Source organism: Cololabis saira, chromosome 14, assembly GCF_033807715.1.
Source record: "Cololabis saira isolate AMF1-May2022 chromosome 14, fColSai1.1, whole genome shotgun sequence".
In the NCBI taxonomy this organism is placed as follows: domain Eukaryota; kingdom Metazoa; phylum Chordata; class Actinopteri; order Beloniformes; family Belonidae; genus Cololabis; species Cololabis saira.
This window is the reverse complement of record NC_084600.1, coordinates 35,550,794-35,565,780: the sequence shown is the minus strand read 5'-3', so window position 1 is coordinate 35,565,780 and position 14,987 is coordinate 35,550,794. Positions and strand designations below refer to the sequence as shown.

The 14,987-nt window shown below is 39.0% G+C and overlaps 1 protein-coding gene across 1 annotated transcript in view; it reads left to right on the top strand.

Moving 5' to 3' along the window:
- The window catches only part of zgc:77151 (uncharacterized protein LOC337153 homolog), a 49,238-nt gene that overhangs the window by 30,380 nt on the left and 3,871 nt on the right, over positions 1-14,987 (top strand). The window contains exons 4-11 of the mRNA XM_061739158.1: positions 1,284-1,476; positions 5,069-5,299; positions 5,857-5,963; positions 7,016-7,163; positions 7,474-7,526; positions 12,220-12,317; positions 12,415-12,595; positions 13,820-14,032. Coding sequence (XP_061595142.1) covers positions 1,284-1,476; positions 5,069-5,299; positions 5,857-5,963; positions 7,016-7,163; positions 7,474-7,526; positions 12,220-12,317; positions 12,415-12,595; positions 13,820-14,032 — 1,224 coding nt within the window. The remainder of the gene's footprint in view (positions 1-1,283; positions 1,477-5,068; positions 5,300-5,856; positions 5,964-7,015; positions 7,164-7,473; positions 7,527-12,219; positions 12,318-12,414; positions 12,596-13,819; positions 14,033-14,987) is intronic.

Genomic DNA, 14,987 nt, shown 5'->3' with positions numbered 1-14,987 from the left:
TTGGTAGATCTCCGGGGATAACACGCGAATCCTTTTGACATTGACTGACGCAGGGTGGCGTGTCGACCTGGCCCCGCGTTTAACTTGCACTTAATCGCAGGTCAGGACTAATCTAAACAGAATTGTGGCGGGTCGTGGGTGGGATTTTTCAATGACAAGATGAGGATATCCGCGTGCTTCTCATCCTTGGATCTGTGGACGTCATAAATCAGATTACAGAACCGTAATCTGCAACTGGCTACTGGAATGACGGACTGTGACTTTGCAAGACACAAAACTAATTAATGAACAAACTCAAGACTAGGGCTGGGTATCGATTCAAATGTCAAGAATCGATTCGATTCCGATTCTTAATATTCAGAATCGATTATCATGATTCGATCCGATTCAATATTGGCTTAGTGTTATTTAAAATGTTTTTATGAGCGGTTGCCTGAATTATATGACTGTAAAATAACTAGTGAAATAATAATTTCACAATAATTACTGTGAAATTACTAAGAAATAAATAACTAAATAACAGGCCTTTCAATATCCATTTAAAGTGCAAAAAAGAAAGAAATTGCAACAGTTCATGCAGTAAACAAATCATTTTAGCTTATCTAATTTATTCTGTCACCACGCACACATATTGCCATGAAGCACCTGGCATTTTTCAGAAGTGTCATGACAAACTGTGTGTCCAACTACTGGGATTAAAGTTCACCTGGCGAAAATTATGAAAATAAACAAATAAATAAATCGATCTTTAGACATAAGAATCGATTTTTAGGAATTAATATGAGAATCGATTTAGAATCGGAAAATCGATTTTTTTTCAACACAGAAAGAAGTCAGAAAGAAGTTATTTACAGTCAACGAACACTGCAGGAATGTCCGAGGGAGACTTGCTCACATTTGTGCAACACGATTTTGGGGGAAGTTTCTATGCAAATCCTGTTGTTATTCAGCAATGGATCCACCACCCGCTCCATCTCCTACATCATCCAGCGCTTCTGATGCCTGTGCAGCCAGCAAGGCCACCCGGAAAAGACAGCAGGCCATCATGTTACGTAGTACCACTGGAGAACGCATCCCGACTCGTCTTCAACCTGACTTCATGCATCGGGGAGACAATAACACACCTTACGTTGACTTTCCCCAACACGTGTTAAATGCAAATTCCTCCTCCAGGGACAATCGCGGGCTCTAATCTGAAAACGCTACGTGATAAAGGGTGGTGTTCACCTGCATTTGCTGTGTTCACTGAAAGGACACGTTTCTGTTTGTGGATGTTTTGTCAGGATGAGGTTCTGGCAGTCTCAAGGAAGATGGTGGTGCGAGTGGAGGACTTGGTGCAGTGGGCATGTGGAGAAGCGGAGGGTTGGAGCAGCAGTCCGAAGCCACCACCCACCGGGATCAATGGCATTCACAAACCTCCACAAAGCAACAATGTCATGCTGACTGAGAACAGCGAGCTCCTGGACACGACTGATGGTAAGAAAACCTTTTCCACTTTGTGTTTTTCATCTGTGCAAAACACAGGAACATTATCATCAAAGAAAAATTCCTTCTTTCAGTGTTTTTAGTTTCTTCTGATTGAGTTGGGGCCTCTTAAAAGTATTTTGATTTTAATGAGATCAGCAGAGAGACGTGTTTGCAAATCTTTTACTATTCAAGAAGTGAGTTTGAACTATTAAAGTAAAACTTATGTGTCCAGAAAGATAAAACTAGAACAAGGAAATGCTACATAGTGTCTTTTAAACCTTGTTTTTACAGCAGAATTTGCATTGCTTTTGGTAGCTCTGAGGACTGAACAACATACGAATGAAGCAGCTCAAAATGTACATCAAGAATATTGAGAGTTACATCGTGGATACATGTCCAGCTTTTTGTAAAGTGGAGTTTTAGATTAACGTATTAACAGTTTTGTGGAACATTATTTTTCATACTTCAAATAGTTAAGTTGGTCAATTAAATCTATAAACCAAATAAAAAGACTGTTTAAAAAGTAAAACATTTTTGAACAGTTGGATCATAAAATGTTCATTAATCAGCCTCTTGGCCAGCGCATTACAGCAGAGCATTACAATTTGTTTTCTTTTTTTAATCACATTTGGCTCTTGCATACTGGCATTCTGTAACATTTCTGTAAAGTGGGCTGATTTTACTCCATTGGCCTTTACATACTGGCCCAAGGAAGACTGGAAAATCCTGCTATGTGCGTCATTACGTTCACGCAACTGGCATTCCAGAAACGAAGCATGATTCAATGTCGTGTGAAACTAGACAGAAGGGGTCAATTACGTTCATTGAGCTCATATTAATAGTCATTTTTATAAAAACATAGCGGGTAGGCCTGTGAAAAAATCGATTTCCCAATTCTAAATCGATTCTCATATTAATTCCTAAAAATCGATTCATATGTCTAAAGATCGAATTTTTTTTTTCTTTTATTTATTTGTTTTGTTTTTTTTCATCATTATATTAAAACTTTTGGTTATTTTTTTGTTTATCCCCAAAAAAGGAATGTTTTGTTGGACACAAGATTAACTGGTGCCATGTTTTTGCCTTTAAATATGTTTAAAGGTATGAAAACATTAAAGTGTTAGGTTATAATTGCATAAATTGTGTATATTTCATTACTTTATATACTGTCTTGGGGTTACATTTGCAAAAAATGCTAAAAACCAAATGCTCAAAAATTAAAAACCAAAATAGACCGAAAATGGAACAAATAAAAACGGAATGTGGGAAAAAATAAAACCAATTTCATCCGTCTCTGTTTGCTGCCCTGGATCTGTTTGGTAATTCTGACCCACACGATGTTTCTGAAAGCAGTTCTATCAGCATTCTGGGAGCTGATTGGTCCTTACAGCATCATTAGCTGCCAATACTTGCTGTTTAATCTCAATATAATACTAGTAGTAATATTTTGCATAACTACAGTCATATAATTCATGCAACAGCTCAAAAAACACTTTTAATAACACTAACCAAAATCAATATCGGAATCGAATCAAATCTTGATAATCAATGCTGAATCTTAAGAATCGGAATTGAATCGATTCTTGACATTTGAATCGATCCCCAGCCCTAATAGCGGGTGAGAAAATGCTGTCAGCTTTCTTAACTAGACAGATTCTGCTGCATGCACAGCATCAGTTACAGTAAATAAAAAAGCTGGAAGAGTCCGGGTCTTCTTCACGAGCTGCTGTGTTATATGTTTGCGTGTTTTAACTATGGGCACTGTACAACTTGATCAGAAAGTTAACTTCTCACACTTCTCACTCGGGTTACATACATGACTGGTCTCTCCTTTTTCATGCATTTTGGACCTTGGAAGGCAGAAAAAAGAGGTGATCAGATTTTATGCATTCTAGAAAGTTGCACCGGGACCAGCAAAAGGGAGAAATGTTCTGCAAAGAAATGCAAAATGTAAACGCCTATTAATTTTAGGGTGTGAGTCTGGGTTCCACACAATTCCATAGTTCTTTTTTTTTTTTTTTTTAAACAAGATGATGTGAACTATTTTCATGATACTGAAAGAAACACATTCTGCCCTTTTTTTTCTCAAGTAAACAGCATTTTCTTAGACCTTATTGTCTGACATAAGGTCTCAGAAATGTCTTGAGATATGTTTTAGTAAAAATAACACAGCGATGCCTTTTCGTGACCACTTTGAGGTGCAGGGAAGAGTGATCTATCTGGGTTTGTGATGTCTCTTGGTACCAGACTGACTTTTTTCTGAGGCAGCCCCTTCACTTTCATCCTTCTTTATATAAAAAGAAAATCAATTTAGTATTGAAAATAATTTAACAAGCTTCAGAGCAAGTCTCAGTTCCTTCATGTGTAAGTCAGCCAGGCTGCCCTTCTCTGTTTCAAACACAGAGACAGACCTCTTATAAAACCACAATGACCAAGTAAATACAGCAATTGAATATTCGACTGCAGTCAGTTCAGCAGAACATCTACTTTTAAGGACATGAATGTGAGTGAAAAAGGGAAAGTACAGTATTGTGACACTGTAAATAAAAGTAAGTTATAAAACGTATAGCACCTCGTCAAATTGTAGCCAAAATGATGTTCCTAAGTGTAAAACTGCACCATTATCTGCCTATCTAATGGAAAGAAGCCTATTAAGAAGAAGGTATGAAACATAGACATTATATACGTAGACGCCCCATCGAGTGGTTTGGCCCGCTGCTGCGATACGTCAATGTCGCCGCCATATTGGATGTGGCAAGACTGCGCTGTAAACTAATACAAGTAAATGGACTTATTTTCATAAAGTGCCTTTCTACAAATAAATTTACGTTTTACGTCTTTTTTATTTTTTAATTCATTCATTATTTATTAATTCACACACGCACTAATAAACTTGGGAAACAGTTAGGCACCAAATATAATATATTTCATTTTCTCAGATGGCAAAAATAAGAACTTTATTGATCCCACATAGGAGTAATTCATGTTATATCAGCTATAGAGAACAAGGTAGTGCCGAAAAACAATATATATCCCCCCTCATAAAAATAAGAAAAAAAGAGGAACATATTTTCTCATCAACAAAACAAAAAAATTTCAAATAACAGAACCATTTTTCAGACAATAAAATAACATTTGAACCATTTTTCAGACAATAAAAGAACTGAAAAAATCTGAAAAATGGTTCAAATGTTATTTTGTTACTTGAAAATTTTAAAATATGTTTATGTAAAATATGCTTTGTTGATAAGAAAATATGTTTCTCTATTTTTCTTTTTTCGGCTCAGCTCTCGATGGGGCATCTATGTTTTTATGTTTATGGTATAAAATGCCTTCTGCCTCCCTCTCTCCTGTGCTTCAGCTGCATACCAAAGGACCTAAACTGCAGAGGAGTTTTGTAACCACAGCAACAAGAGAAGTGGATGTGATAGAGATTAGATTATCTTCTTCCTGGTTCAAAGTCATGACATTTCAGCAAACATATCAATACTGTATTTTTATCCAAGATCACAAATCTTGCTTTCCGACTTAGCTGCTCAAACCCATCCTGATGCTCCTGATTATTCTGATGTTTTGTTGTCTTGTCCCTTTTTCCTCTCAGATGGCCAGGCAAAGCATCAGGGTATCAAAGTGCTCAGCTATCCGCAGTACTGCCGCTTCCGGTCCTTGCAGAGACGCATTCAAGACAGAGCAAGAGGGCCGGCCCTGCACGACCCCCATCTCCTAGCACTGGGTGGCATCAAAGTGCTGCCCGACACCAGACTATTGTACTGCCGGGACACATTCAACCACCCGACACTGGAAAACAGCGCCTGCTTCTCTTGGCAGTTCAGTGAGTGTCACTGTGGAATCCAACCAGGACATCATGAAACATGCTGGATCTCTAAGGGAGATCATACTTTATCATAATGACACATTTTCCTTAAAAAAAGCCCTTCTCTTAACATGATTCAGTGTTGATTTTCATCAGTTGCAGTTTTGCAAGAGAAAGCTGAGTTGAATTTGACTGAAATATTGGGGGGTTGGGGGAATGTAACACGTTTTTCTTAACTGATGTTAAAACAAATGTATTAAATAGTGCAGTCTTACAAGCAAAAGAACATACTAGTTGACATATGCTTAACACAAGGCCTTTCAACCAGTTTATGAACCAGTTTTGCTCTGAAATCATCAGTTCTTTCCTTAACAATTACATCCCGTTTGCCTGTTAAAGGCTGCCATCTTCTGGAACTCCTGAGCTGAAATGGGTCGTTATCTGAATATTTTAGAGCCCCAACATGTTCAGAAAAGCTAATGTCAAGTTCCCTGACTGCTTCTTGGCCCTCTTTATTTCTTGTTTGAATCGTTGTGATCATTGTTTTTTTGTGTGTGTGTCTCTGTTCTCTGCAGGTTGTCCAACTCTAAGTCTTCGAGGACGACCTCGCAAGAAGAGGGGCCGCGACGGCAGAGACTCACCAAATTCCAGCCAGTCTGAGTCCTGGATCGAAAGGATGAAGGTTTGTGCTTTGATATATGTAAAGCTGCATTACATGTATTGTTGTAAAACAGGGGTTTTCAATTCCGGTCCTCGGGCCTCCCTGCCCTGCATGTTTTAGATGTTGCCTTGCATCAACACACATGATTCTAATTAATGGTCCTCATTAGCTTGTCATCAAGGTCTGTACATCTCTGTTGATGACACAGGTATTTGCATCACGGTGTGCTGAAGCAGGGTGGCATCTCCAGAGGTGTCAAGTAACGAAGTACAAATACTTGGTTACCTTACTTAAGTAGAAATTTTGGTTATCTATACTTCACTGGAGTAATTGTTTTTCAGACGACTTTTTAATTTTACTCCTTACATTTTCACGCAATTATCTGTACTTTTTACTCCTTACATTTTAAAAACAGCCTCGTTACTCTATTTCATTTCGGCCTTTAAAAAAAACTATCCAGTTAAATTGCTCCATCCGGATAGAGTGAATTTGGTTGTGGTTGTTTCAGATGTTCTTGTCCAGTTTTGTTCTTACATCCGTTCCCTCAGATTCCTGCAACTAAACTTGGATGTACATTCCAATAAAGGTTAGGATAAATGATAACATGCCTCTGAAGTTTGGCTTTTTGCACCATTACAATACTTATAGGCAACTAGTCATCATATCTTCTGCTCTCTGAAACACATGTTAGTGCTCAATAGTACACATATATGCTTCTTTAATATATTTGCATTATACTAAGATGCATTCATTTTCAATGGCTTTTGTCCTTAATGGCTTTTTTCCCCCTTACATTACTTTTATACTTTAAGTAGTTTTGAAACCAATACTTTTACTTGAGTAAAAAACTTGAGTTGATACTTCAACTTCTACAGGAGTATTTTTAAACTCTAGTATCTATACTTCTACCTGAGTAATGAATGTGAATACTTTTGACACCTCTGGGCATCTCAAACATGCAGGACAGGGGGGCCTGAGGACTGGAATTGAAAACCCCTGTTGTAAAAGGTGACAATGTGAAAGCACTTGACCTTTTGTATGGGCTGCTGATGTGGGCTGTGGTCTCCCTGCAGGAGAATGTGATGGGCAGCGTGGAGGTCAGCTGTGAGGGCAGCTGGCTGCCTCATCCTGAGGAGCAGCTCTTCCTGGATCAGCTCTTCACCTTCATGGACAGTAACGGCTCCCCCATCCACAAAGTCCCCAACCTCGGCTTTAAGAAGAGTGAGTCCCTCCCTCTTTCTTTTTTTTCTTTTTTGTATTGCTTTTTTCCTTTTGTGTATGTTGTGGCGGGGGGGTACTGCTGTTGAAATACTTCTTAATCACTCCTCCTCCTAAATGTGTTTGACTCTCTCATTATACATTTAAATAAAAACCTTTCCTTTATCTGGACTCAACAGTTTGCATACTGGTCGTTTGTTTAATGAAATGAGTCATTTGAAATTAAGTGGGGGTGTTCCTGTCGAGCTCACCGTCTGGTTTGCATTTTTATCAACACCTGTTTGTGTCTGCCTGCATTCCTGTTTTCCAACAGTCGACCTCTTCCTCATGTACTCGGTGGTCAGACGGCTCGGAGGATACAAAAAGGTGAGTCCTAAAGTTTAACACGCTCAAATGAGCTGCATTTCTCAGCATCAACACAGCTGATGTAGTATGTCATTAAACGTTACTCAAGTCTGTGAAAAACATGTATCTTCTCTGTACGTATGTCAACTGTTTAAGAGTTTATTTACCAGATCTCTAAATAAAATCTGTTTGTAGTTTAGACTTTTGACCACATGTCAGTTTCTCTGTCATTTGCCTTTTTTATGGTTTTATTTCTGTAATAAATAACATTACTGAACTAAACATCTTGGTAATGTAGGTGGAAGATGCTCCACCTGCAGCAGCAGGTTTAGTTTAGTTTATTAAGAATCCCCATTAGCTGGTACCATAGTAACCAACTAGTCTTCCTGGGGTCCACAAAGAACAACAAAAATATAAAACAGTCGATCACACCATCCACAATATATCATACATTACAAATACAATTATAAAATATCTGATGTTAAAACACTTAAGACAAACATTTAATAATTATATGAACCTAAAATTCATTTGCACTAAAACACACAACGCATCGGATGCAGACCTTGCTGAGGCTGCACTTAGGCCCCATTTACACAGAGCAAAAACGGAGGCGTTTTCATGCGTTTTGGCCGTTCGTTTACACGAAAACGCAGCTCAAAGTCACCAAAAACGATATTTTCTGAAAACTCCGGCCAAAGTGGAGATTTTCAAAAACTCAGTTTTCACGTTTGCGTCTAAACAGAGGAAAACGGAGATTTAAGCTTCAGAACGTCACATTATGCAACAGAAACGTCACCAGCGTCATGTGTGCGACCTGTGTTTACAATTATTTTGGCCACCGTCAATATTTTCTTGTATTTTACCTGTTTTATATTCTAAAGTCACACTTAAAAGTAACCCCCCCCCCCCATCCAGCCTCCTGCTCATTCAAGCCTGTGAGCGCGTCAGCCAGCAGCATGAAGCCTGAATTATGGTTCCGCGTTAAAACGACGGCGTAGGGTACGCGGCGATGCACGCCGTACGGTGTGCGTCGCCGCGTACCCTACGCCGTAGGCTCTGCGTTGGTGTAACACGGAACCATAAATCAGCCTTAACTGGAAGTTACACGTGTCATTTGTTGATGTTTTTCCAGGATTCTGATTGGCTGGAATGACGTTAACAGCGTTTTCATGCGGGTCCGTGTAAACGAGGATATTTTTGAAAACGTAGAGGGGAAAATAACTGTTTTTGTAAATACCCGGCTACGCGTAAACGTGGCCTTATATCCTGCAGGATTGTAAAACAGGATTATCTTGTTGTTTTTTTTAAATCAAATTTAAGTTAAATTGTTTACTTCTCAGTGGCTTTCAGCCAATAAATGACTAGTGCAGCTTTTCTGTACAAGTAAGCAGTCGGCACAGTTTCAGCTCAGTGCAACACAACCAAATGTTAATTCAGTCACTCAAAGCAGCTTTTGCACGGAAAAAAAACTATTATATATACGATACTAGTGTTGTACTCGAGTCTGAATCCAGTTCAAGTCATTAAATAAAACTCTGAGTCGTGTTCACTATTGAACCGAGTCAAGTACCAGTCAAGTCTGATCCAAATGACGCGGCAATCAGCTTTTTAAACATAAGTACAGTACTTACTTTACCATTTCCGAGCATACATGATCATTTAAGAAACATAACTCATGGAAATGTTTACGAATCCTTGAGCACTTCCTCTGATTACCTGAAAGCTAAATTAACAACTTTGATTACATTTTTATAGCTTGGTACTTAGCAGCTTTTTTGTCTGAAGGAACATGCAGTGAAACCAATTAATTTGATTCAACTTACAGAAGAACAGTTTAACTGAGAGAGCAATTGGCAGCAACTAGCTTCTGCTGACAGTCTCTGTTGTGGAAATAGCCTCATTTTAACATGAATAGAAGTCAACTGCAGCTCTGCATGGAAGCAGTAGGATACCGGCTTGTGAAAGAAGTTTTAATTCTAGTTCGTCAATCAGAAACCCTCACGCTTACAGCCAGAAAGTTTTCCCAACTGCTCTGCCCCCTGAAAACTGAGCAAAAGACACTTTGCATGAAAGTTCCTACCGAATTACAATAAAAGCTGGAAGTTGTTCCCATCGTCTCCCTGGTGGTTTTAAGACGTGTTTTCATCAGTGTTTCATCTGCAGTGGCATTTTAGCACCAAAGGGTTGGTCCTAAACTGACGCCATATGGGATACCAAATCTTGCACGAAATGTGTATTGAAATTATATTATCCTCTTCTGCCACATAATTATGGGAAACTACATGAAATAAAATGAGTCCCAAGTCCTGTAAAATTATGTCTATAGTTCTGGAGTCAAGTAAAACAAGTCTCCAACATATTTCTGCTGCTGCAGTACTACTACACACGCAGTTCTGAAATAAAACTCACTGTTATCATGCAATTTATTTTTTGACTTATTTGGATCATCTTGTGCTCCCAACAGATATTGGGAATATTTCCATTACTCCCCCTGAAGTAGCTGCAGCATCTAAACTGTCAGAAGGAAGAGATGCACTATCATTTTCAAAGCTGTCTCTAGTTAAATCTCACCGCACCCTTAGTTCATCTCTAAATCCAACTCAACTCACAGATGTTTTGTTAAAATTAATTCATAATCATTGCCTTTCCATCCTTGAGCAAATGTCCCTGTTTGAGACGAGGAAACAAAGATGAACTAATTTCCCCTACCTCATCAATCATACTTGAGCCTCAAATTTAAAAAACAAACAAACAAGTCCATGCATGACGTGCACGTATCAGGGAATCCGAGGAACGAGAACCAGGGGCCTCATTTATAAAGCTTGCGTGCGCACAAAACAGGGCTTGAAAGATGCGCACGCCACCTTCTACGCAAAGGTTGGGATTTAAAAAAAAGAAACTAACGGAAAAATGTGCATATCTTTACGCAAACTTTGATCCTGGCGCACAGACATTTTGAAGATATGGGGAACTGGGAACGCAGACGGTGAGGTGGTGAAATGAAGCCAGATTCATGTCATACTTTTAATGTCATCACATATCAGACTTATAATATAATAGCGCTGATCGTATCCCTCTGTGTTGGAAGCGCAGCGTCAGTCAGGACGCGGCTGCTTCCAGCTGCGCCATGCGCTTGGGATGCTCTGGTGCTGCTGCTGCAGCCGCCGTGCAGGACACGCGGTGTCGTGTCAAAAAGTCATTGCCTGCCAGAATCTGATTTTCTCCCCTGAAAATTGGTCTTTTTACCTGCCAAAAATTGATTGAAGGCCAAATACAGTTAATTAAAAAATTGTTTCTGCCTAAATATGACTTGATCTCATTCTTGAGCTTCATAACCTGAAAATCTGACGTTTTAGCGCTATCGCTCAACGGGCTGCTGTGCGCGCTCCCGCAGCCAGAAATCTGATTCTGGCAGGCAATCACTTTTTGGCAAGACACCGGGAACCTCCTCGTCACCCACCGCGACAACTGTAGAGTGACTGAGGACGTAACAAATAATTGCTGGGCCACTCTCATCTTGGCCTCCACCTTCAGATCACACCACTTCTTTTTTATTTCTGCCACAGATCTGTCCGTGGCACTCACGTCGTTTACAGCAGCAACAACGTGCTGCCACTCACTCGCTTTCTTTTTGTTAGTGATGCCATAACTTTGACCACCAAATAATGTAGTTTTCCTGGCCTCCACAACATCTCGATCTCGGTCTCCGTGAAATTTAGTGGCACGTGGCTCGACACACGTCTCATTCATCCTGACGCACAGCAGGAACAGGCTGCAGGAAGCTGCTGCGCATGCTCAGCAGGCTCATTCATATGCAAATACAGTCATGAAGTAGTTTGCATTGACCATTCATGGTAGAAGGTGGGCGTGTAGAGGGAGGGATATGAGGCGAATTCATGTGCGCAACCTTCCAGGTGGACTGTGATTTATAAAGCGAACATTGCGTGCAGGTGTGCGTGCACACGGTTTTATAAATCCGCCATTTTCGGCTTTTGAGCGCACGTAGACTTTTAGTATGAATCCAACGCACTCTTTTATAAATGAGGCCCCAGGTTGTTAAACTTGTGTGTAAATTGAATCCTGACACCACAGGGATTTCAAAACATAGAATCAGGATGTGCAGCTGCAGATGGAGCTCGTGTTTCAACATTTTTACTGGAAGCCTGACGCAACTTGACAAGTGGCTTCAACCACTTGTCATTTAGAAATACTAACCATATTTTTTTTAAGAGCAGATGCGCTAAATTTTTCTTCACATTTTTCTTCAATAACTATAATTAAGGAGTTAAAGAGAAAAGACTGCAGGGCGTATTCTCCACTAGCTTTACTTTTGACCTGTTAGTCTTCACATCACTGAGCATGCTCAGCAGGGTGCTGATGTTTTAGTGTTGGATCGGATTTTTTATTGTTTTCTCCACTGTGACTTAGTTTCATTTTGCTGGCTGTAAAGAAATCCCTCACACCTTCACACTCTCTCCCAATAAAAGAAAAAGTGCCTATGATATGGTTCCTCTACTGAACATAAATCAAGATTATTGGACATGATCTATTTTAAAAATGTGTGTAAATGTGACTGAAAGTATATAAAAACATTTTTTTTAAATGGCTGAATTCACTTTATCCTCTGAAATATCATGGCTTCTGGTCTGAACAAATCAACAGGGACAATTAGCAGGATAAAAGCTGATCTGTTTGCTTGTGTGTGTCACAGGTGACATCGGATCGTCTGTGGAAAGTGGTGTATAATGAGCTGGGAGGATGCCCCGGCAGCACCAGCGCTGCCACCTGCACCAGGAGACACTATGAGAGGTCAGGGACACACATCCAAAATCCTCAATTCAAGTCAAAAATCTGAATGTTGAAGCGCATCCAGTTAACCTGCTTCAACAATGTTGGTGTGTCTCAGGCTGATGCTACCTTATGAAGAACACCTCAGGGCAGGAGGTGCAGAATTCAAAATCCCAGATTCCCCTTTGCCTGTGAAGCCCAGAGCAGTAAGAGGAAGGAGACCTCTTCCAAGAGGCAGAAAACCTGGACCAAAACCCAAGGAGAAGAAGCCGGACAACCTCGTTCGTCGTCTTCCTACTGTGAGTGTCCAACTATTAACACACATGATACTCAGTTCAGCTCCTGTACCTCTTTCTTTATTTGCTGATTGCATCTTTAATACATAATTGGTTTTGACACTGAGATGCTGCTTAAACTCCTCCAGACACTTTATCTCTCCACCTAAGAAGAAGCTACACACGTTACAGTCATTTGAGATGTTAAACCTCCACTTATAGGCTTTGTCCACACGTTTTTTAAATGTTGACCCATTACAAATGGTCTAAATCAGGGGTTGGCAACCCACGGCTCTAGAGCCGCATGCGGCTCTTTAGCGCCGCCCTAGTGGCTCCTGAAGCTTTTTCAAAAATGTTTGACCTTTTTTTTCCTTCTTTTTGCCTCTTTTCTTTCTTTTTCTTTTCTTTTTTTTCTTTTTTTTCTTCTTCTTTCTTTTCCTTCTTTTTTTCCTCTTTTTTCTTCCTTTTTCCTTTCCTTTTTAATCTCGACATTTCAACTTTTTTTCTCGACATTTTGACTTTTTTCTCGAGATTGTACTTCAACATTAATCTTGACATTTTGACTTTTTCCTCGACATTCTGATTTTTTTCTCGAAATTTTGACTTTTTTCTTGAAATTTTGACTATTTCCTCAACATTTTGACTTTTTTCTCGAAATTTTGACTTATTTCTCGACATTTCTAGTTTTTTCTCGACATTCCACCTTTCGCCATTTGCCTTCATTCTAAGGTTTATACAAGACTTTTCATTTTTTGCGGCTCCAGACATATTTGTTTTTTGTGTTTTTGGTCCAATATGGCTCTTTCAACATTTTGAGTTGCCGACCCCTGGTCTAAATGAACTGAGAGGAGCTCTACAGAATAATATCAGAATCAGAATCAGCTTTATTGGCCAGGTTCGAACATTGTACAACAAGGAATTTGACTCTGGTAATTTCGCTCTTTGGTATTAAAAATAAACAATAAACAAATGTGGTATTTCTATGTACAGTATAAACAGAATTACTTGAATGAATAGTTGGTGTGCAAAAGCTATGTGTAAATAATTGTACTACGTTTGCATGAGCCACTATCAAATTTCAGAGGTCTGAGATGGTTTATTATCATTTAGGTTTATAAAACATACTTAGCTTTTGTCTTTTTGGTTCTTTTAAGACGTATTGTGAGAAATGTTCAGTGTACAATCTAGGACTCACTTTTCTCATGAGTTGTAACTTATGATTACCTTTTTTCTTCTGGTTCTGAGCAGATCATGAGCGCAAACAGTGCTGTGTCGGTGAAAAGAGGCCGAGGCCGACCGCCAGGCACTCGCAACAAGGCCACGCTGATCGCCCAGGCCAAGCTGCAGGCCCAGCAGCAGGCCAGAGGGAAAGTGGGATCAGCATTAACAGAGTCTCTGCCACAAAGTTGTCTGCTTTTAGCGAAAGGCAGAGGAGGCCCGACATCCAGCAACACACACAGGGTAAAATCTCACACTCTGCTGGACAGATGTCGCACACAGTATCTAAAACTAGTAGTTTCAACATCATATAGTCTGCTTAAGTACAGCATCGCAAACTTATTGGAGCTTTTGGGAGGGGTTGTGCCCCCAAGACATCTGTATATGGGTCAATGACGAAAAAGGATTTTCAACAGTTCAATTTTAAAATAATAAAAAAAAGAATATCTATTGCAGTAGTTCAAACATTAAGAATGTTGTGTACACATAAATTCATATTAAAATTTTAAATTAAGTGATTTTTTTTGTCAAGATGAATTGGCACTAGCCTTAAAAAAGTCATGTGGTGCAACTATGATTCATATTAAAATAAATTAATTTCCTTAACTTCTTGACATAAAGTTTTCAGTGTTATACAAAAAAATTTTTTTTTTTTTTTAATGGTCGCGCCACATGATATTTCATAAAATGGACATCAGTCAAACTTTGTTTGTATATTATGATGGAAATATAAATACAAATGTGTTGCAATCTTACACACTACAAGACATTTCGGAAATCATGCCAGATAGGGCAGAAGATTGATTTAAATACATTTAGAGTGATTTAAAAAAATGTTTTCAAAACAAGAGTCATGGTCGGACGGTCGCACCACATGACATTTTGATGCTTAAAACAACAAAAAAATCCAAAATAACTAGTATTTTTTGTAAAATTCAAGTGAGTCCATATGTGGAACAGGTAGTTCATATATATGGTATTTTTTTTATCCATTTAAACCTTTTTTGTATTGAAAAAAAATCTGTTTTTCAGAAAATATAGGCGTCACGTCATTGACCCATATTTGGAATCACTATGATGGGCATTAATAATGTAATAAATCTGCAATTCTGTATGTATGTATGTATGTATGTATAATTTGCTTAGGGCTGGGCATTTTTGGACAAAAATAAAATCCCGATTTTTTTTCTCTGAAAAC